At 54.3% G+C, this 26127-nt stretch overlaps 10 protein-coding genes across 10 annotated transcripts; 5 read left to right on the forward strand and 5 right to left on the reverse strand.

Moving 5' to 3' along the window:
• Nucleotides 1–135: 135 nt before the first annotated feature.
• Nucleotides 136–1798, reverse strand: AYO20_08923 (hypothetical protein; the record flags this gene model as incomplete). The annotated part of the gene is made up of 3 exons (XM_022647196.1): nucleotides 136–203; nucleotides 262–1162; nucleotides 1220–1798. The coding sequence occupies 3 exons, from the start codon at nucleotides 1796–1798 to the stop codon at nucleotides 136–138; spliced, it is 1548 nt and encodes a 515-aa protein (XP_022496854.1).
• Nucleotides 1799–2327: 529 nt separating this feature from the next.
• On the forward strand, nucleotides 2328–3505 carry AYO20_08924 (hypothetical protein; the record flags this gene model as incomplete). The annotated part of the gene is made up of 2 exons (XM_022647197.1): nucleotides 2328–2342; nucleotides 2405–3505. The coding sequence occupies 2 exons, from the start codon at nucleotides 2328–2330 to the stop codon at nucleotides 3503–3505; spliced, it is 1116 nt and encodes a 371-aa protein (XP_022496855.1).
• Nucleotides 3506–4034: 529 nt separating this feature from the next.
• On the forward strand, nucleotides 4035–5132 carry AYO20_08925 (hypothetical protein; the record flags this gene model as incomplete). Its single annotated transcript, XM_022647198.1, has 1 exon — nucleotides 4035–5132. The coding sequence occupies one exon, from the start codon at nucleotides 4035–4037 to the stop codon at nucleotides 5130–5132; it is 1098 nt and encodes a 365-aa protein (XP_022496856.1).
• A 328-nt stretch (nucleotides 5133–5460) lies between these two features.
• AYO20_08926 (hypothetical protein) lies at nucleotides 5461–6848 on the forward strand (the record flags this gene model as incomplete). Its single annotated transcript, XM_022647199.1, has 3 exons — nucleotides 5461–5828; nucleotides 5976–6116; nucleotides 6272–6848. The coding sequence occupies 3 exons, from the start codon at nucleotides 5461–5463 to the stop codon at nucleotides 6846–6848; spliced, it is 1086 nt and encodes a 361-aa protein (XP_022496857.1).
• A 213-nt stretch (nucleotides 6849–7061) lies between these two features.
• Nucleotides 7062–8386, reverse strand: AYO20_08927 (hypothetical protein; the record flags this gene model as incomplete). Its single annotated transcript, XM_022647200.1, has 2 exons — nucleotides 7062–8240; nucleotides 8306–8386. The coding sequence occupies 2 exons, from the start codon at nucleotides 8384–8386 to the stop codon at nucleotides 7062–7064; spliced, it is 1260 nt and encodes a 419-aa protein (XP_022496858.1).
• Nucleotides 8387–9182: 796 nt separating this feature from the next.
• AYO20_08928 (hypothetical protein) lies at nucleotides 9183–10593 on the forward strand (the record flags this gene model as incomplete). The annotated part of the gene is made up of 7 exons (XM_022647201.1): nucleotides 9183–9268; nucleotides 9398–9423; nucleotides 9483–9505; nucleotides 9559–9899; nucleotides 9982–10183; nucleotides 10265–10315; nucleotides 10423–10593. 7 exons carry the CDS (start codon nucleotides 9183–9185, stop codon nucleotides 10591–10593), a joined length of 900 nt encoding a protein of 299 aa, XP_022496859.1.
• A 616-nt stretch (nucleotides 10594–11209) lies between these two features.
• Nucleotides 11210–13822, reverse strand: AYO20_08929 (hypothetical protein; the record flags this gene model as incomplete). Its single annotated transcript, XM_022647202.1, has 1 exon — nucleotides 11210–13822. One exon carries the CDS (start codon nucleotides 13820–13822, stop codon nucleotides 11210–11212), a length of 2613 nt encoding a protein of 870 aa, XP_022496860.1.
• Nucleotides 13823–14433: 611 nt separating this feature from the next.
• Nucleotides 14434–16172, reverse strand: AYO20_08930 (hypothetical protein; the record flags this gene model as incomplete). Its single annotated transcript, XM_022647203.1, has 3 exons — nucleotides 14434–14524; nucleotides 14577–16040; nucleotides 16096–16172. 3 exons carry the CDS (start codon nucleotides 16170–16172, stop codon nucleotides 14434–14436), a joined length of 1632 nt encoding a protein of 543 aa, XP_022496861.1.
• Nucleotides 16173–17729: 1557 nt separating this feature from the next.
• On the reverse strand, nucleotides 17730–22839 carry AYO20_08931 (hypothetical protein; the record flags this gene model as incomplete). The annotated part of the gene is made up of 9 exons (XM_022647204.1): nucleotides 17730–18184; nucleotides 18243–18807; nucleotides 18856–19729; nucleotides 19819–20172; nucleotides 21138–21785; nucleotides 21870–21991; nucleotides 22046–22350; nucleotides 22411–22719; nucleotides 22809–22839. 9 exons carry the CDS (start codon nucleotides 22837–22839, stop codon nucleotides 17730–17732), a joined length of 3663 nt encoding a protein of 1220 aa, XP_022496862.1.
• A 2123-nt stretch (nucleotides 22840–24962) lies between these two features.
• AYO20_08932 (hypothetical protein) lies at nucleotides 24963–26084 on the forward strand (the record flags this gene model as incomplete). Its single annotated transcript, XM_022647205.1, has 1 exon — nucleotides 24963–26084. The coding sequence occupies one exon, from the start codon at nucleotides 24963–24965 to the stop codon at nucleotides 26082–26084; it is 1122 nt and encodes a 373-aa protein (XP_022496863.1).
• Nucleotides 26085–26127: the final 43 nt, after the last annotated feature.

Here is a 26127-nt window from a genome sequence, read left to right on the forward strand (position 1 = left end):
ACCTGCCGCTCTGAACTAGACAAACGTGCCAGGGAAAAAATCCATTGTTTGAAAAGACACCGGGAAACCCCTGCGCTTCGGCCGGTGAATCATGAACATTGTCGCATGTGAGATAAGTCGGATGTGGGTTAATAATTAATACACGGCCTCGAGGAGATAAATCACTCCAAAGACCAAAAATGCGATCGCTCCGCCCATGGTAACTGCACGTAGATCAGTTAGCAAGTTGTTGACTCTCGAAGACGTTTGCTCATAACTTACCAGTCCTTAAGCTGACCTTCCCAGCGATGGCCCTTCCGCCCAACACAGCGGCTCCTGTACAAATACCATGGCCAACCAGTGCCCCAGCCGTGACCCACCAATAATCCTGACCTGCTGCCATCGCAATCGTTGCAATCTGAGAGCGGTCTCCCCATTCTCCGAGAAAGGTCATGACAAAAGTCTGCACCCACGCTGGAGACAGGAGGAGTGAACAGAGGTTGTTGATCCCGCCAAGAATGCTTTGAAGAGATGACTGGCGCACGGGCGACACATCGCGCGACGATGCTGGGGACTCGGGTGGTGACGGGAGACGTGACTCGGTGTTCTTTCTCCCTCCTGGGCCACGGCCTGCTTCGAGGGCGTAAGGGGATATAGCTGATGATGTTCTCCGATGTCTCGACATCCTCCTCGCCTGCTGATGTTCTTTCTCCTCCAATTCCATTTCCACCTCCTTCATTTCTTCGCTGACTCCTTCATCCGGGGACATGGAGCGGGCTTCCAGGAGCATTTTCACGCCAAATACCAGGAATAACCCAGCAGCAGCAAAGTTTGTCAGTGTCTTGGGAATGAGCGTAGGGACAGCGTGTCCCAGCAGTGCAGACAAGACAGTCATCGTAATGAGGGCGGAAAAGGCAGCCGTGAAAACCACCACTCTAGGGTGGCGCATGGCCATGAGAGCAGCGACAAGGAATGTCTTGTCACCAATCTCGGAGAAGATGATCATGGTGAAGGAGAGCACAAGGGAGTGCATAGGTGAGATGACGGCGGGTTCGTGATCCTTTGGTTTATTTGAGGCTTGTTGGCTGGTAGTGCTTTCGGAGGAGAGGATGGTGTCTTTGGGAGACGATGGGTTCTCGGGATGGGGGATATCATGAGGTTTCTCGGGGAGATCTTCTGGCACCTGTTCCATGCTTGTCAATATTGTATCAACCCTAGGTGGCTTGTGGTCATTTCATACCGTCAGAACCTTTTTCGTCTCCTCATCAGTGGGAGGCAGTGTTTCTCCGCCCGCAGCATCCTCCATTCCGACAACTTCGCTGTGTGGGATAGGCCTTGCGTCCTTGGGAGGATCGGGACGCTTTTCGGTGATTTTGGGATCTTTAGACTTGCCAGATATCCCTCCTTCTATTCCCCTGGTCCCTTCGACGGGGTTTGACTTGACGCGTTCGTCCATGACCGCGTCGTTTGTCTGGGGTAGATCCCCATCTGTTGAGAGATCCCTGTAAGACTCCTTCAACTTTGGATTTGCTACCGGGATCTCGTCTTCGGCACCAGTGTACAGGGTCTTCTTCCTCGTTCTCTCTGCATTTGTTTCAACGAACGGGCCTTCATGTGGCATTCCATCTTTTCCGTCCACTGGGGCATGTTCTGTGCCGACAGGAAATGCCTTCCCAGCAGTCCCTCCTGGAGTAACGACAACTTCCCCGAATTTGCCAGCAGAGAGATCGCTTGGTTCAGCAGCAGCCAAAGCCTCGCATAGGGAGGCTGCGGAGAAGAGAAAAAGGAGGAGTTGAGCGCGCCGCCGTCCGATCTTCATGGTCGTGTGACTGATGGGGGGTGAACAGAAGGGGTGAGATCGAAATCAGCGTGGGTGAGACGGTTGAGGGTTCAGAATCGAGGGTCGAGAGCAGCAGGCGAAGGACGAGGAGGTATCACAGTTGTAATGGACGTCGAGGTGTTGTAAGGAGATGATCGCACGCGCCGCTCTCTTGATAAAACGCGAAATGGCGGTGGATTCAAGCGGAGTGGAAACTTTGAGTCTCCTTTTTTTGCATGCATTTGGATCTCATTCTTGATCCTTTTCTGGACAATGGCGAATTCTGTCCCCTTTACTCTCGGGGTTCTGCCTTTCCACCAATCAAGGGGCGATGAGTTGTCTATTCTTGGCGTTACCCTTTTTCCCGCTGCGGCAGTGAGGCTGAGTTCTAGACCAAATCTACTGATGCGAGAGGTTGCATACAACACTGTCAGCTGTCAGCCCATCATTAGCTTCTCGCTATCTTACTGCCGTACAGAAAACGTGTCACTGAGCCAAACCGGGGCACCTCGATAGTCTTTTGCACAGCATGCCTAAAGAAAAGGTTTGAGCGGAAAAATCTTCCTCCCGTGGATGCCAATTTGAAGAGTGCTAAAACCGTAACAGAAGCGAAAACGCGAACCAGGAGAGAAAAAGTCCAGTAGCAAGTCGAAAACGACACCTGAGAAGCAACAGCGAGATGATCGCACCAATGGACATGAAGTCGACACCTCCAAGCCCTCCGCAGTCTTCCAGCCCGCTGGTGGCCGGTCCTGCTCGCTGTCTGTAGCCCTCCCGGGAAGCATCATTGGCAATGCAAAGTCCCATGACCAAAAGACGTTTCTAGCTGGCCAGATTGCGAGGGCTCTGGCGGTGTTTTGTGTGGACGAAGTGATCATCTTTGATGATGAGGACGCTGAAACTCAACAACAGCGCCCGAAAATCAGAGAGAACGAATACACTGCCTTTTCCCACCCAGATCATTTTCTGGCTCACCTCCTGTCGTACTTGGAAACACCACCTCACCTCCGCAAGGCTTTATTCCCTATGCACCCTAATCTTCGAACCGCAGGTACACTTCCCAGTCTTGATATGCCGCATCATTTACGCGCACACGAATGGTGTGAGTATCGTGAAGGCATCACTACTACTGCTCTTGCCGACGGCAAAGGGACATTGGTGGATGTTGGCTTACCTGGGTTCTTGCTGTTGTCGGGCGCAGAGATTCCACCCAATACACGAGTGACTGTTCATCTAGAAGATGAAGCTTCCAAGACTGCTGAAGCTGTTTCCCCCTATGCTCCGCGGGAGCAAAAAGGGTACTATTGGGGCTATACAGTACGACAGTGCAGTTCCCTCACGGATGTGTTCACTGAATGCCCTTACGATGGAGGCTACGACATTTCGATTGGGACCTCTGAAAGAGGACAGCCGCTAGAAAGCGTACTGGCTGAGCCACCTTTGGTCGAAGCAACTGGCTACAATCACGTACTCATGGTCTTCGGTGGCGTGGCGGGTTTGGAAACCGCAGCCAAGAACGACAAGAATTGTCGAGAGATGGGTCTCGTTGGGGAGAAAGTCAAGGAACTGTTCGAAGTGTGGGTGAATCTGTTACCTGGCCAGGGCAGCCGTACCATCAGAACTGAAGAAGCTGTTTGGCTTGGATTGATGGGTTTCAGAGGTTTCTTGGACCGCCTTGCAAGGAGTTCTGGATCGCCCCGTGCATAATGCGCGTGTACTCGAGCTGAGGATATCACCGTTGTGCTTTTCCGACAACACTTCCGTTATTGGCGCCCCTCTAGCACTCGACCACTGGTTGTATACGAGATTCGACGCGGCTTCTTCGCCAGAACAAGCACAAGACCATGATTCTTGTCTCCGCGGAAGTACTGTCCGTGAGACTGGAGTATTTTCATTTTGCTGCTCGAAAATCCCCACAGCTTTGTCATCCAAACTCAATCTCTCCTGACACCTGGTGACTCAATTCATCCAACATTAAAAGCTGCACTCAAAGGTCTTCTCATGTGTCCGAAAATTGAAACACCGCGGAAAAGCCTCCCTCCGATCTCTTTGTGGACCCGTCATTTTGCGCCAACGGTCCGCCACCCAAGCGATTGCGCTTACACCACAATGGATATCAAGGCCATATTTTCTCAGTGAAAGGCAGTAGTTCAATACGAAAAAGCATTAATCGGGCCGAAGTTAATCTTGCGCTACTATCATTTTCCGGTTGCTCATTGATAGGTCCACAATCATCATGGGTGCTTCGCGGGCAGTTCAGCGCCTCAAAGCAACTTACACCTTTCTCAAAACACCCATCATCGTCTCCGCGCCCATGCGCGTTTTCGCTGGCCCGGACCTCGCGGTTGCAACCTCACGCGCAGGTGGTCTGGGCTTCATTGGGCCAGGCGTGCGCCCTACAGATTTAGATTCCAAGCTTGAGAAGGCACGAAGTCTGTTGGACCAGACGCCCATCACTGCCCAGAATTCTACCTCTTTGAATGCTCCAGATGTTGATCGCCTCCCTATCGGCGTAGGGTTTCAGCTTTTCGATGGTGATCTCGAGGTTGCTGCCGCAATTGTCCGCAAACATAAGCCTGCCGCAGCGTGGCTCTTTGTTCCGGTATCTGGTCAATCCGAGCTAGATCAGTGGTCACTAAGGATTCGGAAAGAATCACCGTCCACGAAGATATGGATACAAATTGGCTCGGTCGCTGATGCTGTTGCTGCGGCGAGAAGCAAGCATGCACCCGACGTGCTGGTTGTGCAAGGGATTGATGCTGGCGGGCACGGTCTCAGAAGAGGCGCAGGAGTGATATCCTTGCTTCCAGAAGTAGCGGACGCGCTACAGGCACTGGGATCTGAAATCCCGCTCGTCGGTGCTGGTGGAATCGCGGACGGCCGAGGGGTTGCTGCTGTCCTCGCCACAGGTGTGGCCGCGGGTGCGGTGATGGGGACCCGTTTCCTCGCCAGCCGCGAGGCTGAAATCAAGAAGGGATACCAAGATGATGTGCTGCGAGTCTCCGACGGCGGCCAAAGCACCATCCGCACCGATTTATTCGATCGACTCCAGGGGAGGGATGATTGGCCGGCTCAATACGACGGTCGTGCGATCATCAATCGAAGCGTCAAAGATGACCTAGCAGGAATGGATCTGGGGCAGAACAAGCAGATATTCCAAGAACAAATTAAGAATGGGTCGATTGGGTGGGGGGAAGACGGGAGAATGACGGCGTATGTAGGAAGTGCCGTGGGGCTGGTTAGTGCGGTTGATCCGGCACGAGAAATCCTCGAGAGGTCGAGGGCAGAAGCTAGACAAGCTTTGCGACAGGCTCTAGACGGACTGGAGGCTTGATTGGCCTGGAGAAAGAATTGTCTCTAAAGCCATCCTCGTGATAACTTGGCAATGGAGTGCGGCGCTGCAAGGCTGATGATCCCCCATATCGCGTATTACGTGACGAGGCTGCGTGAATAAGGGAGTCGATTCCCCGCTTCTGTCTCCAGCTTCTCCCCGCATCATTTGGATACTTGGTGTCATCCACTCTCTACATGTACTCGGTGTTCTTCTACCTCTTCTCCTCTCAGATAGATACCCGAAAGGCAGACTCTTGCATCAGTCGATCGACTCTCATCCGTCGCTGATGCTTTCGAGATACCATCAATAAGAGAACAGCCCAACCAACATGGCCGCCTCCACGTCTCCCTCTAAGAGACTTTTCCCCGTGCCCCCAGGCGCAACCGCCACGGTTTCGATCATCGACACCACCTCGCGCATCGGGCGGCTCGCCGTGTCTTACCTGATGGCACCCCCCATGCCAGGCTTCGAGACCATGCCGGACCTACCGTCGTGGTCGTTCCTGGTCGAATCCCGCACCACGGGCAAGAAGGCGCTCTTTGACCTCGGCGTGCCGCCCGACTGGGAGAACTTTGCGCCCGCCGTGAGCGAGACGCTCAAGACGAGAGGGTGGGAGATCTCTGCCCAGAAGCACACGAGTCAGATCCTGGAGGAGAATGCGGTCGATCCGAAGAGTGTCGGCAGTATTGTCTGGAGGTGAGTAGGGTTTCCCTTCGTTGTCACGACCGTGAGAGCGTATGTCGACAGAGGAGGGGTCTGTGGATTGTTGTGTGTGTCTTCCCATCTGGATGTTTTGTGTGTGGATACATGGTTGATTTTCTCATCTTTGATGGTGGCCTGCAGTCACTGGCACTGGGATCACCTGGGCGATCCGTCGACGTTCCCTCCTTCGACCGAGGTGGTGGTAGGTCCGGGATTCAAGGAGGCTTTTATGCCTGGATACCCAGGCAAGGCGGATTCTCCCGTGCGGGAGTCTGATTTCAAGTAAGTCCAACTCAGCCTGACAAGACGAAACGATGGGGAGGGGTGATCTGTCTGATCTGTGTGGGCAATCTCAATTTGAGAACCACCATGAGCATGTCCGATCAGCTGGCGTTCACTGACCACGTCTAACCTATTCCCCTCCTAACACGGCACAGGGGACGGGAACTGCGCGAAGTGACATTCACCGAGCCCGGCACGCTACAGATCGGCGAGTTCCGCGCCCAAGACTTCTTCGGTGACGGATCCTTCTACCTCCTCGACACGCCCGGCCATGCCGTCGGCCATGTGTGCGGGCTGGCGCGCACGACGTCGGAGCCAGACACCTTCATCTTCATGGGCGGCGACCTGTGCCACCACGGCGGCGAGATCAGACCGTCCACGTACATGCCGCTCCCGGCGCATATCCACCCGCACGCGATGACCACGAGGGCGCTGCACTCGCCCTGCCCGGGCGCCGTGTTCGAGGCCGTCCAGCGCACGCGGGGCAGGTCGCCGACGCAGCCCTTCTTCGACCCGGCCATGGGCCTCTCCATCCCCCAGGCGATCGAGACGATCGTGCGGGCCCAAAAGGCCGACGGCGACGACAACGTGCTCTTCATCTACGCGCACGACACGACCGCGAGGGGCGTCGTCGACTTGTTCCCCGCCACCGCCAACGACTGGAAGCAAAGAGGGTGGCGCGAGAAGATGTTTTGGGCGTTTCTCGCGGATTTTCGCATCGCTGAGACTTGAGATACTGGTTTTTTTTGCTCTCTGTTGCTCGAGTGGCATGGTTCTTCTTCCAGAGAGGATGGAGAGGCTGTGTCCCGTAAGGAGGGAATGGCCTGTTGGTCATCGATTCTAAAAGTAAATATTTATTCCGCTGACGCTTGCTATACCGCTCCAGTATCAGTAGTAGATGTGTCAAGACGCTTTCCATAACCCATCATTTATAGTGCCATGTAATTATTCCGCACTATTCACCTCGCCGCCACTTGCCGTCTCCAAGTTGCCCTTGACTTCGTCCCTGTATGCGTTCATGCCGGCCTTGAACATGGGGGCGCTCATCAGAGTGTCCCAGTTATGCACCATGCGGGTCTGCATCAAACTGACCTCAATCTCCTTGAGGCTGCGTGCCTTCATCTCTTCCTCATACGCCCTCACGGCGTGCTCGAGCGTCTTGTTCCCCTTCCTCACCTCACTCAGTTCCGACACGAGCTTCTCGGCGTCTTGGAATGCGTTGTTCAGCCCCTGACCGCGGAACGGAGGTATATTGTGCGCGGCGTCCCCGGCCAGCGTGACGTGCGGCCACAGCGGACTGGATGACCAGTCCATATCTGGCCTCCATATCGCGATGGCGTCGACTTGCAGCGGCAGGTCGGGCGGGATGTTGCGGCCAGCGCTTTTCCAAGGTTCGGCGTAGATCTCGGCCTTGGACTTGATGAAGTCGATTTTGGATTGCTGGTCGGGGAAATCTTCAGCGTGTGGTCGGCCGGGCCAAGAGAGACATTGCTGGAAGAGAAAGGTGGATGGATCGTTGGGATCTTGGACGTCCTGAATCGCCGTCACCCAGCTCATGCCTGTCGGGTGGTAGCCGATGCGGAAGATCGGGTGGGCTTTGCGTTGCAGGAGGGCAACGTCGGCTGGGAGGGACCAGCAGGCGTTGAACATCTGTACGTCGATGGGAGAGTTGGCGGCTTTGTCTTGACCAACAAGCGCCTCGCGGATGTAAGAGTGTACACCTTCGCAACCGACAATCAGGTCACCGGTGGCCGTACTGCCGTCGGAGAAGGTGGCAGTTGCGGATCCGTTTGCCTGGGATACCGACACGACCTTGCAGCCATATCGCACGTCTAGACCGTCGCTCAGGAGGGCACGGAGCTTGCGACGAGACACACGCAGAGGATTGAAACCCTGCATGTCGAAGAACTTCTCGCCCGTCTGGCCGTCGAACATGGGCCAGGACGTGTGTTTGCCCGTGTAGAACGTGTCGCAGCATGCCTCACCCAGACGAGCCATGAGTTCCGATGGGATGCATTTGGCCAGGTACTCTTGGCCGAAGTGCAAGGTCATTCCCCATTCTCGAGGTCGGGTGTGATATGTAGACTTTTCCTCCCGTTCGTAGACGGTGGCTTTAATGCCATTCTGGGTGTTGAGTTACCTGTTAGCCTGGCCTGAGACCCTCGCCCCCAACAGCCATCAACACATACCAGTTTCAATCCTTGTGCGATCAACAACCCCGTCGCACCAGCTCCCACGATCCCAACCTCGAGATTTCTCTTGTCAGTCATAGGTTCGGTGGGATTGCGGAGACGGACGGTTCGAGCCTTTACAAGGCGCAAAGCTCGAATTGAAAGGGGATTGTCCGAGCATTTTTACCACCGTTCTTCAATCAGCGCTTGCAGAGTGTGACGTGGCTAACTTAACCGAGTGACAGTCACTGTGGTGAACGAGTCTCGCGAGCTTGGGTGCTGAGGTGGAACTGAACAAGGGAACTGCCACCCCGACTTCTCTAGCTGCAGAATGTCAACCGGGTACTTTTGAATCACCCCTGCAAGTCTTACCAATCGCTAGGCATCGCGACATGGCCGAACCAATACCGACTTCGTCGTTCTCTCGACACCATCTGACAGTACCCGAGTAGCTCTCGGGGAAACAGCGCGGCGCAGGCTTAGATCTGCACCCAACATGTGCGCAGCTGCGGGTGACTGCGGTCCACAGCAAAGTCGCGAACCAGATGGTTCATGGACAGTTCACATCACCCCCCGGCCGATCCCACACTTCTCAGACCATGGCGATCAACTCTTCAAGGTCTAGATGACTGCATGAACCTTAGGCTCACGTTTCCGATGTTCTCGTTTACCCGGGCCCCGGCGGCTTCGTGGCTTAAACCTTCGCTGTACTTGACGGAAGCTTAAGCAGGGGAGGTGGTCCTTGGCCCAGGCATGAAGGTGCTGTTGTTCAAGAGATGGTACATAAACGGCTCTCTATCCTGCCGTCTTCTCCCGATTCCCCCATGCTTGTTTTGATCTGCCTTTGCGAGGTCAGTGGTTGTCGACTGTGGCAGCACCCACAACAGGGTTTAGTATGGCAGAGCAACAGGATCCAGCAGGCAACGGAGGAGACAATCACCCTGTGATTGCAGTCGAAGAAGATGAGGCTGTTGGCGATTTGTAAGTTCCCAATGCCACACATACGTCCTCGAGAAATGGCGTTTGACTTGCCATTTCCTGGAAAAGAGAAAACATATCCACTATTTCATTGCGATCAAGCTTGCTTCGACCTATCTACTCCCATGGCAGGCAATATCAAGGCTATAGAGACGGAGGTAAGTATACTTCCCACCAAAGACGGCTAGACAGAGCAAAGCCATTTATGTAATCTTAGCATATCATCGACCAAACGACGAAGTGAGTCCATCCCGCCTCTAGTTCGACGGACCGAATATCTCAAATCGCGACAGGAGGAGCTCAGACGCCTTGACCTCATGGACGAAATGTTCTTCCACATCAACAAAGGAGAGCTGCATCTCGCCCCTATCAGCGACAGCGGGCTTAGGGTTCTCGACATTGGCTTTGGCACAGGAACTTGGGCCATCGCCATGGGTGACACGTATCCGGAGGCAGAGATCATCGGCGTCGACATCAGTGCTTCAGCTCCTGAATGGGTGCCACCCAACACGAGATTCGAGATCGCAGACGTAGAGGACGACTGGACCTTTCGAGCTCCCTTTGATTACATCCACTGCAGGTACATGGCAGGGGCCATCCGAAATTGGCCGCAGCTCATGCGTCGGACATTTGAGTGAGTGCCTGGTCGCTGCGACCCCTCGAGGCTTTGGGATCTCGCCAGGGATTATACTGACCCTTTTTTTTTTCCCGTGAAGAAACCTCAAACCGGGAGCGTGGGCCGAGTTCGCCGATCTCGACATCGACTATTACAGCCAAGACGGTACTCTGACCGAAGACGACGCCCTCTCGCGTTGGATCAAGATTGCCGCTCAAGGCATGGAGGATCTGGGACGCTCATTGAGACCTGGCAAGAGACTTGAAGGCTGGATGAGGGACGCCGGATTCGTGAATGTGAATGTTGGTGTCCGCCATTCCTATTATCTCACATGCGGCGTCCCTTTCTCCTTCAATCGCTGACTCGATCTGCGCATTGTGTAGGTTGTTCGCACTCCCGTCCCAGTCGGCACCTGGCCCAGGGACAAGCGACTGGTAAGTCAAGCACCCATATCCTTTTGACCTTTGACATGTTTCTCCCGAATTTGCGTGTCGTTCAGAACTCAGGCTTACTTACATTTGTCCTTATTTCCTTCCTGTAGAAACGGATCGGGCTCCTCAACTTCATCCAGCTGCACGAAGGACTCACCGGCCTCAATGTTCGACTCTTCTGCGACTTTCTCGGCTGGAGCCGACAGGATCTTGACATTCTGCTCATGCAGGTCCGCAGCGACTTTAGGAATCCGGCCATTCACAGCATTTACGACATGTAAGTGTATCATATCCGAGATTTGACGGATGCCACGCGGTCAGAACGTCCAGCGTCCCCCCAGTATCAATGGATCATGCCAATGCTAATGCTGATGTTGCAAAAAGGTACACCGTCTGGGGACAGAAGCCTACGTCTTGAACGTGGGAATGAGTCTCTCAAGTGAGAGGGGATTTCCGCCCTGGATGCCATCTATACCAACTATGTACATCGAGAGGACGACCTCGACCCCACCCGACGGCTGTTTCAGCATGCAGAATATATCCCGCCGGCCACTCTTGATGCATTACGATGGTAGATCTGAGGTGGTAAGTGAAGGGTCGATTAGAAGGCGTCAATATACTCGAGGGCCGAGGCGGTAACTCTGGACAACACGACCCGAGACAAAAAACTGGGTATAAAATATGCATGCGTCCTATACCAGAAAGCGTGCCAGGAACTCAAAAGTCTGGAGTGATGTTTACAGGAGATCAAAAAAGGGAAAATTTATCGGGGGCTCCCTGTAGATAGCACGGATACAAGGTCAGGGACGTTTATTAAAAGTCTATGTGTACTGTGACACTCGCTGAACTTGAGATATGAACACGAATATCTGTCTTACCAAAAAACCAGGGGAGGGGTCAGTCCACGACGACCAGATTCACCTCCTTTTCAAGCCCAAGCCAGTCGTCGAGGTTCATTGAGAGGACACCCTCGCGGTAGAAATGGCCCTCTCCTTCTTCTTCACTCTCGGGACGACGAGAAAGGACCAAGCAATGCACCGTGCGGTCCCAGATGTCGAAGACCACGGCTGGTGAGACCTGGTTGTCTTCAACTTGTTCTCCCTCCCCGTCTCCATCCTCTTCTGCCTCGACCTCTTCTTCCTCGTTGTGCTGTCGAGAACCACGATCCGACAGAAATATCTCCTCGACACCGCGAGGCAAATTGGAGCCTTCCATGGCCACCGCAGCAAGGGTTACCGATACGGATCCCGGAGTGGGAGAAGCGCCCGCATGAGCGAAAATGCCCTGAGCGACGTCCTCGGAGACGCACAGGTTCTGGACTCGCAGCCTCTTCTTCTTTTCCTTGCTTCTCGAGGAAGGGACGACGACGACGACGACGCTCGACGCGAGCCGTTCGGGGTGAATGTCGAGAGACTTCTCGTCGAGAAGCACCGTCGTGCAGGGTCCCCAGAAGACGATGCTCGCGGACTCGCTTTTCAGCGGGAGGTAGCTGCGGTCATCTGCTTGCTGCTGCTGCTGCTGCCGATGCTGCCACATGTCAAAAGGGCGGGCCATGACCGTGTCCTCGGCGCCGTACCCACTAAGAATGTCGTTCCACTCCCGGCCCTGCCGGTGCAGATAGGTCGGGTACTTGAAGCATTTGACCAGAGACCGCCACTCCTCCTCACCTTGAGCCGAGCGCGTCGCGAACTGCGGGAACCGGACTGGGCCAAGCCACGCCATCCAAGACCACGAGGGCGCGTCGGGAAAAGCGAGGCGGCGCTGGACCGCGTGTGTCATCGTCGTTGTCGTCGTCGTCGTGCCGCGACTACTCGTGGCCGGTCGAGACCCGCCACGGACGCTGCTCCAGCAGAGAAACCCCTCGAAATTTGGCTCTGGTAGACCCCAGAGGAACACCGTCGTGGTCGACATGGACGAAATGTACCACATTAGTCCCTCGAGCGCGTTCTTGATGTCGCTCTCGTACGAGAGCTGTCGTCGCGTGTAGCACTCGATCAAGGCCGCGGCGTCTGCGAGGTTGGTCGGGTCGGGCTTGAGGCGTTGAGCACTGGCGAATTCGACATCGGCGCCGTCGTCGTCGTCGTCGTTGTGGCTGTTGCTACCGCTTCTTGGCTCTTCGGCGAAAATGGCAGACTCCAGTCGAGGCCTATTCAACCCGTCGTACTTTGCAAAGCGGAACTTCTCGCCCGTCACGTCCAAGCCCTCGGCCCAGTCCGCCGTCCGACACACCCAGATGACCTGCTGTTCGCAGAAGAGCAGCGTCTGCCTCGACAGCAGGAACTCCTGGAGCGTCCAGGCACGGCTGGGCCATCCGCGGCTCACGTAGAGCGACTCGACGGGCCGTTCGGGCTGGTGGGGGATCTCGACCAGGCCGTGCGCAGCGGCAAAGGTCGTGTGAAGTAAAGGCACCCTATCGTAGCTGACTCCCGGGAGGCCCTCGTGGCAGTTTGTGCCCGCCACGGCGGCGACAGTGAGGCGCGAGTACGTGTAGATGACGTCCATGTCGGCGATGTTCTGGGCCTTGTCGTCCTCGTCGTCCTGGAGGATCGAGACGACGTCGGCCCAAAAGTACGCAATCCCCACGCTGCGCGCCACCTGCATCGCGTCCTCGACCGTCTGGGAGAGTTTGGGCACGCCACCCGGCTTCGAGAAGGCCTCCAAGTTCGCCGTCGTCAGGCGCACCGCCTGCTCCGCCACGCCCCAGACGTAGCTCAGCGCGGCGTAGCCGCCCTCGATGTCCTCGAGGCGGAGCGTCGCGATCCGTCGCGCAGCAATCTCCACCACGCGCAGCTCCGTCGTCTTGCCGTTGCGCGAGAGGAAACTCTCGGCCTCGCGCTGCCGGCCCGTCGTCGAGGTGTGCTGCCGCTCGCACGTCTCCAGCCAGTGCCTGGCATGCTCGGGGTCAAAGCGTGGGGACACCAAGCGGCCGACGAAGGATGGTACAGCGGTGTTCGAGCGTGGTGATGCCTGCTGTTTGCGAGTGTCCAACAGGCCAAAGGACGCGGTCTCGCCGTGGTGGAAATCCGGATGGAACGACAGATTGAAGCACATCAAGTGAGTCGTGCCGTAGCTGCTGCTGCTGCTGCTGCTTTCTTTTGCTTCTCCTTCTCTCCCACCATCATAATGATCATGATAATGTCCCCCCACCACGACGCCAAACTTGCGAGTGTAGACATGCACGGGGACGAGCTCGCGGCGGGCCCTGTCGATATCGGCGGCCGCGAACCGCCTCTCCAGCAGTTCGAAGCAGAAGGCGCAACAGCGACAGCTCGCCCTGCGGTGCTGGAGCTCTCCCACAGTCCCGAGGGACACGAGGAGCAGGGCCGACTCCACGGGTCGCGCGTCGGCGGTGGGTGCCACGATCCCGTCCAGGCCTCGCACCTGGGCGCTGGTGTTGAACAAGACCAGACCTGGCGACGCGTTGGTGGTCGCGGGCGAGACTCGGGGCAGGCCGGCGCCCGTCCAGTCGACGCCGCGGCATGTCGAACAGAGTAGGTCCGCTGCTGCCATTGTCCGTCCCCCTGGTTGGGCTGGACATGTCCGATTAGCGCCAAAAACAAGACCCGGGGGGAGGGGGAGAAGGTTTACCTCCAAAGGATGCGGCTGTGGTCAAAACCTCGAGAGCGTGGAGAGAGGGGCAGGCTGGGGATATATTCCTACATCACGGTGCGCCTCATCTTTAGTCGTCTTAGCCCATGTGCATTTACATGGCGAACAAAAAGAACGAAGCGAGATTTTAATCACAGTACAAGACAAATCTAAACCACTTAACTAATATTGGGAAGAAAGAATGAAAAGTCCCGCTGACCGAAAGGGTTCGATTCGGAAAACATTGGCCTGCACGACCATATAATGGTAGATACTTGGACACCCCAGCTCTCAGTCCAGTATTTCCTGTGTGCGCGACTCCACAGTGTATACATAATTCTGGATTTCCTCCCCATCTCGACTATACTGACGCCCGCTACCGTCTTGTCCAACGAGTCATGACGCCTTCAACACACACAGCGGTCCCGTCCCACTCTAGGGGGTATCTCGTTTCCCATCACAATCGTCACACAACACCATAACGCTCATGGCTACAGGCTCGGTTGTTGTTGTTGTTCGATTCGTGAGCCTACTCATGCCGTGGCAGTGGAGTATTTCCAGCCTTGCAGATCATTCTCAAGACTGCGGTTCAACGTGTTGACGTATTCAACCATTCCGCCGGACCTGCAGGATTGTTAGGATTCTTCGTCCCACAAAAAAGGAATGGGTGACCTACCAATTCAATGGCTCAACTTTTCGACCTGGGATATTGGCGCCCTGATACCAACTCTTGGCCATGGGGAATAACGTGGCATCCCACTTCTCGTTCATCCTCTTGCACCAATCTTCCTCTGACTCCGGAGTGGCTTCAAGCCTGGTGATGCCCTTGTCCTTGATCACTTTGAACGTCTTCTCGACCCATTCAGCCTGGAATTGTGTACAACTCGGGCCTGAGCTGAAAGCCGTAGGTGCCTGTGGACCGTACAAGAAGAACAGGTTGGGGAATTCGGGCATGGCAATACCCATGGCTGTTTTGGTACCATCTTTCCAGTGATCAGCAATCGTCCCACCCTTGGTCCCTTGAATGTTGAGTTGAGCCAGCGAACCCGTGACCGAGTCGAAGCCGGTGGCCAGGATTATAACGTCCACCTCAACCAGACCCTGTTTGGTTCTGAGACCAGTCGCAGTAACCTCTTCGATAGGATTCTCGTTGACGTCAATGATCTTAACATTGGGCTGGTCAATCACCTCGTAGAACCTCTGTTCGAGGGATGGGCGTTTAGTACCCCATGGATGCGGAGGAACCTCGGGGGCCACAAGCCTCTGTTTCTCGGGGTCTTTGACACGTTTTAAGACCTGTTGGCGCCAGAAGTGGTAGGCGGGTTCATTGGCTTTGAGGTCAAACAGCATGTCTTTGTACGTGGCAAGCCAGAATTTGAAACCGCCGTCCTCTACCATGAGCTTGTGGTAGGTCTTCTCACGTTCTTCGGGCGTGTCATCGAAGGTGTTTTTCTCCAGGAAGTCGTAGGTGAAGCCAGCAAAGGTGTTGCGCGTCTTCTCCATCTCTGCCTCATACCAGCCGTTCTTCTTTTTCTCCTCCTCTTCTTGAGGATCAAGCAGGCGTTGGTTCATTGGCAGGCACATGTTGGGGGTTCTTTGATAAACGGTCAACTCTTTCACGACTGGACCAATTTCCTGGATGACCTGAATTCCAGAGGCACCAGTGCCAACCTCGGCAACTCGCTTGCCCTTCAAATTAACACCGTGCTGGGGCCATACGGCTGTATGGTAGATGTCGCCCTTGAAGTTGCCGAGTCCAGGAAATGGAGGTGTATATCGCTTGCTGGCAAATCCGATGCAGGGAATGAACCACCTGGCGTAGATCTCGGTGCCGTCCGAACATTCGATCAACCACTGTCGACGGCTTTCATCAAAGACGGCGCCATCCACGTGCTTATTGAACGAGGTGTAGTCGCGGATATTCCACTTCTTCTCGACATGTTCGAAATAGCGGCGAAGCTCTTGCCAGCCTGGGTATCGCTCCTTGAAGGTGAAATCTTCCCATAGCTCCTTGTCAAATAGCTGGTAAATGGGGGTATCGGTATCCACACGAGCACCAGGATAGCAGTTCCAATACCATATACCACCACTGGCAGACCCCTTTTCGAAGATGCGAACATTGTAACCGAGCTTTCGCAGACTGAGCCACGACAATCAGCCCTGTGCTTACACGCAAGACCAGATGTAGCGCTTACCGGTTCAACAGGGTGAAAGAAGCAAAGCCAGCTCCAACGAGCAAGACATCGACCTCCTCAATTTGATGAGAACCCATAACTGTTGCGGGGGGTTGTAACGGCCGTGTTCACTGGGTGGAATAACGCAGTTTACGTCAGGACAAAGAGATGTAGAGGAATGGCGACACGCATTGGCTGCCTGTGGTGGCCGTGGGCCTTTTGTATCTCTTGTTGACCTACCCCGCGCACGCCCGCGTCTCCTTGCCACCCCCATTTGACCCCAGAGAGACATGATGTGTGTTAATCAGCTTCCCGGATCCGGTCCCCAGTTGGACGTCGGAGGGTGAGGGGTTGCAGGCGGACCAAAGGAATGGCGGATGTGAATGGATTAGAAAGAGCGAGGGAAGCTCCAGTGCTCCAGCAGCTTTTAGAATCTCCGTTGAATGATGATAGGCCGTTGTTCGGATAGAAGGCCCTCCAATGCGCACTGATCTGCGTGGAGCAGGAGAACATTCGGCCGGTTGCTGTACCCAGTCAAATCATTTGGAAGTGTGGTGCAATGGCGGAAATGTTCCATTCTGGCACTGCAATGAGTCTCGCAAGTGTGGGGTGAAGGGGGGAGTTTCGTGAGCGGTGATAGAGGTGGTGGGGACACCATGGTCAATTCCTGAGACGAGGTTTTGGGTAGAGATTGATGACAGACGATTAACCAAGATAAAAGGGACCCTAAGCTTCAGCAAGGTCTAGATCCATCTGCTGCAACTTGCATTGGTGCCATTTGAGTTGTACCGGCGGAAAATCCTGTGTGGCGTTTGCGGTTCCAGGTTTCCCCGGGTCGGAGATAGACGAGCTAGATGCGACCAAGAGGCCAAAGCAGTGGCTGCGAGAGAGCTAACCCTTCAAGTTACGGGGGAAATCATGACGTGGCCATCTTGTTTATGAGGGTGTAACGAGCAGTATTCCGGTGGTGTGAGTCCAGGAGCGACAATGGACTCTAGGAATGATGATGGTATGTTGATGGTGATGTTGACAAGTGGTTGGTGGTGAGTTGAATCGAGACACTCCCATCACCCTCACCTGCGTACATTTCCATTTCATGTTCCTCGTACTGACTACGTACTCCATCTCTACCTCACCGGTTTCGCTGTCCTTACCTGCATATGGACGCATGAACAGCTCTTGGTTTCGCATCAATGGAATCAATACCCCCCGTCCCTCGACCTAGCACGACGCTCACGCTACATTGCTTCTCATGCTCGTCGCACCTCACCATCCACTCGTCCCCCCTAGACGAGAACTCCGCATAACATCGATCCTCTCGACCCCGTATTTCCCCCCGCGAACCCTCGGAGAATCCCACAAGCATTTCCGTAGCTTCAGATGCCGAGGTCGATCTGGGTTGACAAATCTCCGGCCCTCCATATCAGCGACATGCTCGTCTCGGAGAAACGGAATTCATCAGATGGATGAGAAGAGTTGGGAGCCACTATCCGAGATCGACACTATCAAGATCCCTTGGTTGGAATCGGCCAAATTAATGTTTAACGAGGTTTCTCTTACACGCGAGCCTCGTCAGGCATTCGGGAATGATCTGGAACGCTGGAGTCTCGACCCTGGGACACACATCTCCCACTGCCAGTACCATCTTCCTCTCGTTATTTCTGTTCTTGGAGATTCCTGGTATGATGTTTCCCATGCTCTGCCTGCGGCGTGTCGGAATGAAGACTTTCCTCCAGTCGCTGGAAGAGCCGTTCCAGCAACCATTCAGCTTCTTCTTTGTCACCCATCAATGGACTCTGTGCTCCAATCCAGCTCCACTTGGGAGCTTGGACGTCTCTGCCTTCCTTTTGCCCGTCAGACCCTGCTCCATGCCTCCCAATGTAGAGATTACCGCCCTCGTTGTTCTTCTTAGTAGCCTCTCTGGCTTCCCTGTCCTCATCACCATGTATGGGAGCTCGCCGGTGGTATGAAGCATCTGCTTCATCCTCCCCAAGTAATTTGAGAAAGTATTGCCAGTCCTCATAACTGTACTTCTTTGGTGTTGCCGCAGAAGCATCTGCATAGACCCTTCGTATTTGAGACAACAGAACATGGCGATGGTGATGAGCAGCTGTTCAAACCAAGGTGAGCCACTTATACCATGTTACTGGGGTGCGGTCAGCTTTTACCTTCTTGCCACCGATCGCCCTCGTGTCTGGCATCGGATTCATCCTGTTTCTCCTCCTCCTCGAAGTCGGCAGCCAAGCGATCTTTGGTGTCTTTGTCTTTGCCACCGGCTTTGTGTTTCTTCATGCCGTTGCGGAACAGGCGTACAAGGCCAGGATGCAGTTCCTGATACTCAGATTCGCTGCCCGTTTCTGGGCCCCTTTCCACATCACGAGAATCAGGTGATCGAGGATCCATTTGGCCAAGAGTGACCTTGTACACTCCATGCTTGAGTCGATTTGCTATGGTGTCTTCACTGCTGGGAAGCACGGTGATCTCTCCCAGCCAGATGGTGACATCCTTGACGGCCTTGACCACAGTATCTCCCATGTCGGAGATGAGAATGGTCAAGGTAGGGACCGCGAGCAGAGTCCAGAAGACAAAAAAGGGCTTACCGCTGTTGGACATGGGCTGGAAATCCCCATATCCGATGGTCAACAACGTCGTATATGAAAAGTAAAGTGATCCGAAATACGACCAATCCTGGTTCCTCTCGGCACGTTCGAAGACCAACGCCCCTATCGTCCACTATCGATCGTCAGCGGGATCCAGCAGGAGATGAAAGTCATACCGTACCAAGAAAGCAAATGCAAACGTTGAAACAACCAAACTCATGTACTTGCGCTCTGTGGCAGCCCACTCTTGAACTTTCCTCATTGCCTCGAACTCAGCCTGTCTCCTCTCGAGCTCCGCCACCTCACCGTCTCCTGGCTCCACCGTCAGTGCTTTCGTGGTGTGTTTCCCAAGCCCCAGGGCACCCTTGTGCTTCAAACGGCTATTCCTCCTACTGATTCTCTCAATCTCCTTGAGCAATCGTCTTCGGGTCTTCTCCGTCAATCGAGCTGCCATCTTCTTTTTTCCCCTTTCCAGAATTAATGAACGAATGGAACCGACGACCAAGCCCAAGATGATGATGCCACCCATGGCAAAAGGAAATAGCAGTCCTCTACCTAGATGGGTCTTTGGTGTATAGTCATCGCCAATGCCAATTGTCAGAGAAGTGAATTCCGCCCAATATACCGCATCCAAAAACTTCCATCCCTCGATGTGTGAGTACACCAGTGCCCCTAACAACTGATACAACAAGAACATAATGGTCTGCAACATCAAAGTCCTTTGCGCCACAGTGAGCTTAAACTCTTTACTATAATGCCCTTTGTACGCCCCGTACACCGTAAAACACATCAAGTATGAAATTATCTGGTACAAACCCGCAGCAAAGATGGCGTAGTAATATGCCTGGGAGAGGGCCTGATGCCGGACGCCGCGTGCGTCAAAATCAGAGGATGCGACGGCAATCAGACCGATCAGAAGCACTGAGGCGATCCAGAAGCCGGCTATGGTGATGGGTTGGGCGATGCGGAAGGGAACACGTCGCGCCATGTTGAGGAGGAGAGACATATTGGCGACAAGGGCGAACGCCAGGGAGACGGCATTGACAGCGATAAGCCTGCATCAGACATGATTTAGAGCCAAGTAGTATTCTGCGCAACATCTTCGCGGTATTGGGATGGGTAGTCTCGTGTCGCGATAACCTACCAGCCAGGGTCTTTGATGTCAATCCCATGCTCTTCTGTTCCTCCAGGAGGAATCTCAACCCTCCAATTCTCCACCAGCGCACAGATACTGAATGCATTGGCCATAGGTCCGAAAGTACCTGCCACAAGGGGAACTCCGGTCGAAGCATACCACCACCTTGCTGGCATGAGAAAGTTTCGTTCTTGCTCCTCCTCCTCCATTTTGTCATAAGTCTCTTCTGGAGACGCATTACGATGCTGGTGAGGGGACGACGTTTGGGCATTGTGGTGAGATGCAGGGGGGCGATCTTCGACATTCTCTTTGACAATGGCAGAGGCATCGGCTATGGGTTCATCGAGGCCTGGGTCGTTCATACTGAGTCAATCGAGTCAGGAGAAAGGTTGTAGGAACCAGAATTCCTAGGTACGTCGGAGGGAGAAAGAAATGAGACGGGCCCAGGTCGAGGAATGGTTAAGGCATTTTTGATTGGAGTGTCATGGTACCGTGCTCCTGGTCTGTTCAAGTCTACCTAAATGTGTGCTGAGGGCTGGACGGAGACGGCGAAAGTTGAGGCGGGACAAGCATTGTATGAACTAAGAAAGAGGGAAGGGCAGGAGAAAAGGCAAAATCCCGTTCAGCAGACATGGGATTTGTCTAGAGTTAGACCGTGTTTTCCTTGGAAAAGATCGGTGGGTTGTTTTGAGCAGCAGGTGGGAAAGCATGCATCAATCGACGACCTATGATCTGGGGGGAAGGTTCCAAGTTGGTCCAGGACCACAAGGCAGTCACTGCAGCATGAGATGACGTCGATTCATCAGGAGTTGCGTTGGTGGCGGTCGCCTTGGCGAATCAAGCATCAACCCGTTCCCACTCAGCTTGGGCACCTTGCCCATTTTATTCGAGGCCCTCACGGCCAACTTCCCCCCAAAGGGATGTAAGTTGGGCGTGCATGCTTGGGGGAGGCTCACTAGGCCACCGCGTCCGCTCCTTGGCCACGACATCCTTAGGTAAGAAAGGCCCGTGCATTCCAAAGTTGTTTGCATGCATGAAGCTGCCACGCTGCCTCAGCCGCAATGACCTTCGAGAGAGTTACGAATAACTTCAACTGTGACTCGTTCCCCCCAACTGTAGATTTTTATCGTCCATTGGCTATAGTTGTTAATTTGCTGGTACCAATACCGGTGGTGACATCGGCGTGATTTCAGCCTTCTGAACACGCCTGGATGGACAGTATGGTTCTTCTGGCCTTAACTCTGTCGGAGTATCGCAACAACGCCAGTTCCCACGTCTGTCGCCACACTGCCAATGAGTCCTCACTCCAGAAGAACTTTACGACTGACTTCTTGACCCACTTCCAATTCCTGGCACTGGATGAATCCTCGAGAATTCGATCCAAGAGGACAAATCGTGGGGCATGTGGTTGACCTTGATTCATCGACACTGCTTCGCTTGCAGGCCCCTCATTAGACGAATACGCAGGACCTGCGATGACCAACGCCATCCATATGGTACATTCAAGCGGTAAGTCGCGCAGATTGTATCGAGAAAGCATTTCCGAGAGCGATTCGACCAACCGCCGATGCACCGGGTTCTGTTGCTTGGATTGACGAAAGGTCTCCGTGGTAACGGCCGCCAGCGCCGAACAAAGAACCCTCTCAAGTGTGTTCAACCCACGAAGAGGCACCAATTCGATACACGCCTGCGTTTGCTTCATATACGTGCCGTTGGGATCTCCCAAGGCGAGGACTCCCTTCTTCCGCGAGCCTTGCAACTGTGTAACCCACTCCGTCACACGTGCCAACACTGTGATGATCTGAACGCAGAGACTCCCGGACAAGGAAATCTCTCGAAATCCATCGGGAAGCTTGGCGATCAGGGTGCAGAGGTCAGGAGGAAATGGATGTTTCGGATATTGTAGTTTGATGCTGACTTCGGTGGTCGAAATGCTCATCTTCTTATTTTCGTGGTACGCCCAGAGAGATTCGAGGCTGGCGTCTGTTAGTCAATTCTGTCGAGGAACAAGCACGAAACTGCTGGTGCTGCGAAGACTCTCAGTCCTCTCAAGGGCTTACCCAGTGATTGAATTCTTCAGGAAGTCGTCCCACCCCAGATGATCAACCCCTCCTCGCAATTCCACAAGATGGCGTAGGCCAATCAAATGGGTCTCAAACGAAACAAAGTCATTGTAAATCAACTTGGCGGACGTCAGTCACAGTTTGTCTTGTAGTGCGAGGTCGAGTTCACATACGGCGATTCCCAGCAGGGCCATGATCGCCAAAATCGTGGCATCATCGTCGCAAGTTGGGCTACGTGCCATCTTGAGACGCAGGGCTTCGATTCCTTTCCCATAGTGGATTAAGACTTCTCTTGTTGGTTCTCGAACATTTCCGCGCCGGGCTTCATACGAGGCTTGAGCGAGCGCCACCATGAGTTCAAACATGGACGCATTCTCCAAGGCCAGACCAAAATACCGTCGCGATAGCGGCAAGCTATCTGCTGGACCTAATTGCTCTTTTCTGGGATTGATGTGAACCGGCGCATAGTGCTGGAGGACTTTGCGTAAACCAAGAATCAGCGACCGTGTCCCGAACTGGATTATTCAACCAAACTCACAATAGTCGACAGCGGAAAGGACACCCCCTTCCGGTGATATTGGGAACGCACAGAACGGATCGCCACGAAGCCCCCCAGATGTCACAGTCAACCTCGGTGACACCACAGTGGTGGTTATGGTGAGATCCTGATTGACACCAGCTTTGACCAACCCAAGTAGCGAATCACGAATGCGTTGCGAGTCAGGACTTTCATCACGAGACGTCGACAAGATGTGGTCGCGAGGTTTCCCTATATTAGCCTTGGCTCTTTTGATGGCTTGATTGTGGATGCGATTGCGCTGTCTGGGATTTGGCTGATTTGTCGAGACTGGGGATGGGGTTTCGTCTGAGGCGATCCTTTTCGGAACCGGGCTAGTTGACTGCATCAGAAATAAGAGGAGGAAGATGGCTGTTCACTGTCTGGAGCGATGACAGTCCGCTCGTCCATAGCGACTGCTGAGGATCACAAAGAAGCATGAAGAAACGAAGGGTAGGAAGTCATCTTGAATGGTAAGGGGGGTAAAGTGTAGGTAGAAAGGCACGCTGAGTATGAAGCTTTTGGAATTCTTGGGGTCCGTCAGCCCTGTATCGTGACCCTCGTAGCGCGTGGTCGAAGTCCGAACATGGCAAGTGAAGACGGGCCTTTGTCAGCTTTTTGCCAAGCGATGGAGCTTTGTGTGGGCTTGGCCCTGCACATCTCGCTTGAGTGGGAAAGCCCGTGCTTGCACTATGAGGCGAACAGTCCTATATCAAAATCCAAGGGCCGTCATCACATTTGAGGTATACAAATAAAAGTACATAGATGAGGCTGCTATATGGGATATCAAGGCTGTACGAGGAACTCTACAGGAACCTCAAGATACAGAAGATACCCCACAGCAGACATTCAATTCGACGAGTGAGCTTGCGTCAGGGTGGGGAAAACCAGAAGATGGCAGAGGATGAGGAGTGATAGACGCAATAATCATGGTGAACCATTGGACCGTCGCCCAGGACATTGAGAAAGAGTTCTGGGGACTAGAGTTTGGCAGTCCAAGGCAACAAGACACCAACCAGCAACCAGTGGTACCTGGCACGGGTACTCAATAAGTTGCCTTCCTTCAGGCGCACGCGCAGTCATCTGGAGCGGCGGTAGGGCTGGAGGGCCAAAGTATTATCATGCTCTGAGAACAAGTACCAAGTACTAAAGCTCCTGGTACGGAGGTGTTTCACTGAATTTGGTGTTGACAAGCAAGGTGGGTGAGAGTGGCTGTTATCTCCAGATATGCTTGTCTCGTTACCCTGTCAAGCTTGTACGGGAGGGCATCCCCCGTGTTTTAACTGGCTCAGGCACGCCTAAAACTCCGGCCGCCCAGGCCTGAGACGGCAAAAGTTGACGGACATGAGGTGCAGGTTCGAGAAGATCACTTGGTGAACCCACCCGCAATGCAGGCCTAGGGCCCAATCTCGTGCTCTTCCGGCCTCCACTCCACCGCTAAGGTGGCCCTTAGTCTCGCCTCACTAGCCTCTAACCAGCTACCCACCAGTGCCACCACCCGCTCTCAACTCACACACAGGTCCTACTCCGTACCTACCTTATCCGCCCACCCACTCTCCCACTCCAAGCTCCTCCAAGGAACGTGCGTGCATCTGCATCTGCCCGGTTTTCTCGTTGGCGATGCGACTTCGACGACTGCGCCTCAAACGCATCCTTGTCCAACATCTCTTTACCACAGTTACACCTGCCTCCAACCACGCGGACATTCGTTGAACCATCTGCTATCTACTGATAGTATTTCCTTGCAACTATTTTTTGTTCCATTTCACATTGTACCATTAGTGTACGGGGGATTGATCTCTCACGTCCGATCACTTCAGTCACTCCACAAGACATCCATCACCGTCACCCTTAATGCGCAACGCTCATCCATCTCGTCGTTGCGCTTTGGCGCCGTCGAATCTCTAGAAGACCAAGAGATAGCTGCAGTATCCCATCGATATTCCAATTCCACATCATGCTCAGGCCCGCGACTCCTCTGACCGTTTTACTGCTCATATCCTTCGTTTTCCTTCTGCTGTCGGTTCTCTCCACGCCTGTCATCCACAGCATCCCCATTGCCACCTATCGAGGAGTTAATTTTGGAGTTTTCGGGTACTGCACACCAACAACATGCAGTGGCATAAGGGTGGGCTATACAACTGGTAACATCCCACATGACGAATTCCGCGTTGCTCAGATATCAGTGTCACTAACTCTTGTCCTAAGATGGTCTTTTCCCCGATGGAGACACCGACTTCAATCTTTCGTCATCGACGAGACATTCGCTATCCTCCCTCCTCATCGTTCACCCTGTCGCGGCCTTTTGTAACCTGGTGTGTCTTGCACTGGCTGGTGCGGCTCATCTGCACTCCCCCTCGCATTCTGCCCGCTATCTTCTAGGCCTCCTGATTCTACTACTGCCAACCCTTCTGGTCACTTTGCTGGCTTTCTTGGTCGACATTTTACTGTTTGTGCCACACTTATCATGGGCCGGATGGATTGTCCTTGCTTCAACCATCCTCATAGCCGCCTCAGGCGTTGTCACCTGCGCTATGAGGCGGACGCTCGTCTCTAGGAAAGCGCGTAAGAAGAGAATTGCCGAGAACGCGGAAATGAGCGGGGAGAACTACTACAATCGGCAGGCACAAGAGTCCAAAGCGGTTGCGCAAACATTTACTACTGAGCCTACTATGCCCATGGTTAATGGCTCGCCCGGTGCAGATAGGCTACCTGCCTTTGCAACTTTCGACGTCAGTCAAAAATCAGACGAGGAGCGCCAACCCCTCCGAACGCAAGCTCTATCTACTGAGCCAAGTCTGGCGACACCCTCCCGAGACGGGGTATCGGATCAATACTACGGGCCTCCCTCGCGATCCAGCAGTCGGCCACCTCAAAATGGACCACGAGATCAATTTGGGAATCCGCCTCCTCCGCCGATCCCTGCCGGTCCAGATGGAGCCATGGGTACGGGACAAGGTAGAAGGTCGGGGGACGAAGCGACTCCTCCTAGTCCTTATCGCGATCGCAGTCTCCCGCCGCTGGGCGGTCGAAGCTATTCGCAGCGTGGCAGGGGTGGCTATCCGCCTCGGGGTGGTTATCCTCCGCGAGCAGGTGGCTTCGGCCCAAGGGGACCACCTCCGCCACAAGGCTATCCGGGCAGAGGTGGATTTCCGGTCGACATGAGAGGAGGATATGGTGGGCGAGGGAGAGGTGGATTTCCACCCACTGGTCCTGGTGGTCCGATAATGGCCGCTGGCGCCATGATGGCTGGTGGTCCGCGACGACCTCCACCAGGCTATCCGCCTAATGGAGCTGACAATGTATCAGAGAGATACACGTCGTCGGACGAATATCCAGTGGCGATGGGCCCCCGGCTACCCATGGCACCTCCACAACAATATATCGAAGACAACGAGCGGGGGTATGACATAAGGAGTCCCTCTGTCTACACCCAAGCAGAGGAGTTGCCAGGTTCATATGGAGCCAGAGCGCAGTCACCAGGGCGGGACAGAACCTCACCCTATGGCGGTCGTGTCCAGTCCCCATCGGGTGCTCTGCGTCAACCTTCCCCACCTCCGGCTATGCCCCCGTTACCCACGACTCAACCTGTCGAGATGGCTGGCACCTCCGTACGTGACTTCAAACCCCAAAGGTCACAGAGTCAAGATCCGTAAGTGCAACTGCACATGGGACAAGTAGATTTTCACTGACTGATTA

This window comes from Fonsecaea nubica (assembly GCF_001646965.1).
Source record: "Fonsecaea nubica strain CBS 269.64 chromosome Unknown Scaff76, whole genome shotgun sequence".
Classification (NCBI taxonomy): domain Eukaryota; kingdom Fungi; phylum Ascomycota; class Eurotiomycetes; order Chaetothyriales; family Herpotrichiellaceae; genus Fonsecaea; species Fonsecaea nubica.